This window comes from Frankliniella occidentalis, unplaced genomic scaffold, assembly GCF_000697945.3.
Source record: "Frankliniella occidentalis isolate FOCC.00 unplaced genomic scaffold, Focc_3.1 Scaffold17, whole genome shotgun sequence".
Classification (NCBI taxonomy): Eukaryota; Metazoa; Arthropoda; class Insecta; order Thysanoptera; family Thripidae; genus Frankliniella; species Frankliniella occidentalis.
Window position 1 is genome coordinate 689,466 of NW_026267147.1, and position 5,090 is coordinate 694,555.

The 5,090-nt window shown below is 54.4% G+C and overlaps 1 protein-coding gene across 1 annotated transcript in view; it reads left to right on the forward strand.

The window, feature by feature from the left end:
- The first annotated feature begins 33 nt into the window (after positions 1-33).
- LOC113209850 (inhibin beta E chain) overlaps positions 34-5,090 on the forward strand; it is a 7,180-nt gene continuing 2,123 nt past the window's right edge. The window contains exons 1-2 of the mRNA XM_026427575.2: positions 34-689; positions 4,213-4,464. Of these exons, the coding sequence (XP_026283360.1) occupies positions 176-689; positions 4,213-4,464 (766 nt within the window). The 5' untranslated portion in view covers positions 34-175. The remainder of the gene's footprint in view (positions 690-4,212; positions 4,465-5,090) is intronic.

Consider the following 5,090-nt stretch of genomic DNA (forward strand, 5'->3'; position numbering starts at 1 on the left):
GCGGTCCCACGCGGTGGGTGCTCCGTGCCCCCGTACATCCCCGGCCGGCCCGCGCGCCGGTCCCCCAGAGCGCTGTCGAGCGTACACCCTGGTGCACACGCCCCAGCCCAGCCACTCCAAATGCCTACTTACTTGCTACGGGAGCCGAGTTGACAACAGCAGTCACACCGCCGTCATGCAGCTCCCCGTCGTCACGCGCACCCTCCTCGTGGCCCTCGTCGCGGGCCTCGTGGCCACGACGGCTCCCCCCACCGCGCCCGCCCAACTGGACGCCGCCGCCCCCTCGGAGCCCGCCGCCGGCGAGGCCGCCGAGCACCGCCACCTTGGTACCGCCTGGAGCACGCTGTTCAGCGCGGAGGGAAGCCCCCCGCACCGGCGCCGCCACCACCACCGCGGCCACCACCAGCACGCCCCCGCGTCCTGCCCCAGCTGCGGGCTCCGCCGGGAGATGCTCGAGGAAGGGCTCAACGACGATCTGACGGCGCTCCGCATCGAGTTCGTCAAGCAACAGATCCTCAAGAAGCTCGGGCTCAAGGAGCCCCCGAAGGTGAACAAGCCGTCCTCGGTGATGCCCAAGCCGCTGGCCCTGGCCGGTCTGGCGCTGCCCGTGCCGCCGCGCCGCCGCGAGGACGACAGCGAGGACTTCTACGGCCGCACCGACCAGGTCATCCTCTTCCCCACCGACCAGGGTGAGTGTCAGTACTGAGGCATGGTACTAGATTTCTATTGCCAACCCCCCAACCCCGTCGCCTACTTCTGATGAGCATTATGATAGAAAGTTCCAAACGTAATATTTACACGAACGTGTCGTTTGAAGTCAAGTCATGACTACTGTTTCGTAAATCTCTTTTATCAGAAGAAAAAAAAACTCTCAAGCTGAAACTGCGCATTCGGTGCTGTAAGCTGTGTGTGTGATGGCGGCCCGGGACGGATTTACTTTGTTGCGCGTTTCGTGTTGAGTGTTTGTAAAGTGGGACCGAACAGATAACGCACCATGATCGTATTGCTTTGAATCTCTTCGAGTGAGAAGTCTATGATGTGACTCTGCAAAAGTTAAGGTTCCATGACAACAATCATTATCAAGTCTGCTAATTCTTTGAATTCGATCTAAATTGTCTCTTGTCTCTATTTTTCTGTTTGCTCGGCATTCGAATACTCAAGATGATGTCACTTCAATTGCAATTCCGAGTAGATAAGCCTGTATCATTTCACCCAACCATTTTGGCATCATATTTGACCTCGTGAAAGGACATCACGTCCTTAATTAGAAACCTAGTCTTATGCATGTTTGTGTTACGTTAAGAGCCAAGTGTGACCCCGTGTACCGGTGTGATATGCGTTTTAGTGGTTTCAACTGAGCCTCGAGTCGAATCAAATTACCATACTACTTTAAGCATGATGTAATAATCTACATTCTGGAGGACTTTTGCAAACCAATCTGCTTGCTGCCGAAATTTTCCGACGGCTGTCTTCCTCTTTTCCCCTTTTTTATGGGAGGTCAATGAGGCCATCTGACCCAGCTGCCAAGTTTTTGGCGCCTTATAGCAATAAGAGAGAAAGTTGAAAACAGCAGATTTCTCTTTTTGCCTTGTTTTCCCCAAACGACACTTGTGCAGTGCGATTCGGCAGATGGCGTCCCTACCCCCGCCACCCGTCATCCGCTTTGCTGATCTCCGATCCCTTTTTTTCTCTCGTTTCTATCACCATCGACGCCTCACTCGAGACGGTTTTCACGTGATCCGATAACGATTCTACATGGTGATGAGCGCCTTGAAATGTCGGGGGAAAGTCGCTTCTGGTGTTCAGCACGACGTGTTGCATTACCATGCCTACGCGATGCCACCGAGTTTTTGTGCTAGGAAGCTTGAAATCCGTGCAATAATTAGAATTATGATTCTGTTCCTGAAAATCTCTGTGGATGTCAAAATTTATTAAAATGTTAGCGATGGACACCGTTTTCACGTAGTTCGAGGGGGGTGGATTTGCATCGACTGAGGTTTACTGGTGGTCGACTGGCCCAAACCTTATCCGCACGCTGCTCCATTGCACCCCCCGGCCCGGCGCTACCCATGTGTAGGGGCAGCGCATTCAGGTCACTGCCGAACGTAGCTCGACTGGGTAAGACTACAGATTGTCTATAAGATCTCAATGCTCCGGAGGGCTTCGGATATAACAGCGCTTTAGGGACTTGGTGTGCATATTTTTACACGGGAAAAATGAATAAGCTGCCCGTGCCAAAAATTTGCTCTTTAGGCTAATACATTAGATCGAATGGCCTCGAGTAATAAAATTAGCTCTGGTAGCTAATGTTACGTGTAGACAGGTGACGAACAATATTTTGTAAAAGCTAACACACGAGACGCACTCTGAAAAAATCAGTACCGATTTCTGTAACTTGTTACGCATTAACTTACATATCACCTTCTTTCTCCCTGGCAGTGAACCTGTCTTACCGTGAATGTTTGATTCTGTCACAAACGTTGCTATCTGTCCAGTACCTGTCGGTGCTCGTGGAGCTTCCACCCAAACAGAAAACTATGCGCATCTACCTGTCACTTCATTCGTTTTCACAGCTAATTCGCAGGGTGACTGGGGCTTCCGTTTCCTGTTTGCAACGATCGCTCGTTCCTTTCGTGACGCGCCTACAATATCATGAAAAAATACTGATTCATCTGTTTTAATTCATTATCAACCTCTGTTAGCTGTTCGGTTAGCTGTGTAGCAGCCAAGCTAACTACATTAGGTCATGGAGCTAATAGGCTCATGCTATGACAGACACTAAGACTAACTAACTATCCACAGCAGCTGGTAAGATTTCTGATGAGAATATTGGCTAAAGCCATATTGGCTGACTAAATTTGCTGAGACAGATGAAATGTTATTGGTATGCACAGATAACCTGTTGAACCTTCAGAAAACATGTGTACGAAATACACTTTCTGGGCAGGGAAAAGGTTTGAATACACGGTTGCCCGCATGTATACCCCGGTCAATTTCGTGGTTATACTGTACCGCATGCAGGCCTGCGCACGCGTTGCCTATCCGCAAGGGGTCATAGGCGCCGTGGTGAGAGACATCAGGCAAGCCTCCCCGCCCGGCTGCATGAGCGGTACAGTGTAACTATGAAATTGTCCCTGGTATTTGGGCCACCCTGTATGAAGTGCGCACATCTGCCACCTTCGTTTGGTCAGCAAACAACAAGGCAGGCATCGCGGCCACGTGGGTTGGTGGCTCAGTCTCCGCCGGCCTCCGCCGGTCTCCGCCCTTACAGGCGGGGTCCATGACTGCGAGCGCGTACACGCTGCCAGGGGCTGGACGGTTGACCCTATTCGCTGGACCACTCATGGCGTCCTCATGGCCCGCTCATGGGCGGCGGCGTAGCCCGGCGCAGCCTCCCTCCAGTCACGTAGGGCGCGGATGCGTGCGCAAGGAGGGGGGAGGGGGAAGCAGGTCTCCAGGGTCGGCGCGGGGGGCCCGGGGGGCCCGGGGGAAGCGAGAGGGCCACCGATCACGTGACGACGGCGTGGTCGAGCACGCAGGCCGCGTGGTGCCTCGGTGCCCATGGCGGCGGGCCGCGCCGGGCCGACGCATCCAGCAATTGGCCTGGACGGCCGGGCCGGCCGCACGGTCCGGAGAGCTGCAGAGAGCGCGACCGCTCTCCCGGCGAGTGCGGCGCGACCAGCCAGGAGCACACTGAAGGCGTGCTGGAGCCATACCAGGACTCGTTTGATGTGCATGTGTATAGGCGACTAAACAGTGACATCAAAATGTTACGATAAGAACGTTGTAATGGTCTTCTTAGAAGGCTTAGAGCTCAGCTTGAGAGTGTCCTGAGCCTCTATTTGAACGTACAGTACTTAGCGAATCACACTTGCCTGTCAGAGGCGTTCTTTCCATCTTCAGTGTAATCGAAACGTCGATGAGCATAGTGCAAAGTTATGTTTATCCTTGGAAATGGATATCTTGCGGAGGGGGGGGGGGGTCATCATGCGATGGTGGCGGTCTATCATGAGATTTATGTTTCAAGATGATTTTTGCTATGGAAAATTTAGATAACGGCGCAACAGGTGTGAAAACAAGTGTCAATGACGGCATCTTGATTGTGGCACCACTGAAGAGCTTACGCACATGGCTCGTGGCTCTTGAACGTACAACTCCCGTCCCCGCTTAGGAGAGCACCCACCTTATGGTCATATGCTCCCTGTGTTCCAGACGGCAAAAAGCTCGGCCAGTGTCCCGGAGACGATGCCTCTCCGGCCAAGACATCCTGCTTCTTATTCAAGCTACCGCCCGACATCCAGGCCGAGGAGGTGACCCAGGCCGACCTGTGGCTGTACCGGCGACCACTGTCCGCCGGCGGCGCCGACAACGTCACCCTGGCCGTATCCGAGGTTGCCAACTGGGATCTGGATGAGAGCTTCCAGCGAAGAAGTGCCCTCGTCTCCGAGCCGGTCATCGACAAAGGTAGGTGTCATGACCGAACCACTACGAGCAGTCGGCTCCACCCCCTCGCGTCCCCTTCCCCCGGGCCGGCGCGCCGCGCTGTCACTGACCTGGACTTTGATACATTCCACCGCGATACAGATGCTCGGGTCATCATCCACTCCCGGATCGTCTTCGGGTTCGGATGGGTTTCCTCCTTCCCCGTTGCCGTTTCGGTGGCCTCCTTTTTATCTCCTCTCATTCCGCCCTCGATTTTTGGAAGAGGCGCGCCCAAACTTTGGAGCTACACCGACAGACGACCTGCTGAAAAGCGCCGGCGGGAGACGGGGTGGGGGTCAGCCTTTACTGAATGTAACCTGGTTGGCAAAATAAAGAAAACAGACAAACAGATGACTTTTGTTTACTCATCTACAGCTGTCCATAGGACATGTTGTAAACAAGAAAAAGGCATGTTCGTTCGTATCATCGCTCTGATCTTGCCCCCCGCGGGGCTGCCAGCAACATCGTCAGCACCGGGAGGCGGTGTGGTAGAACGGCGGACGGCTAACTTCAAAATTCCCCCGAGAGATCAGCCTGGCGGCCACCCGCGCCTCCCGCGCGCCGCTCCCGGTCGGCTTTTGGACCCAAGAGGGGAAAGGGGCGAGGGG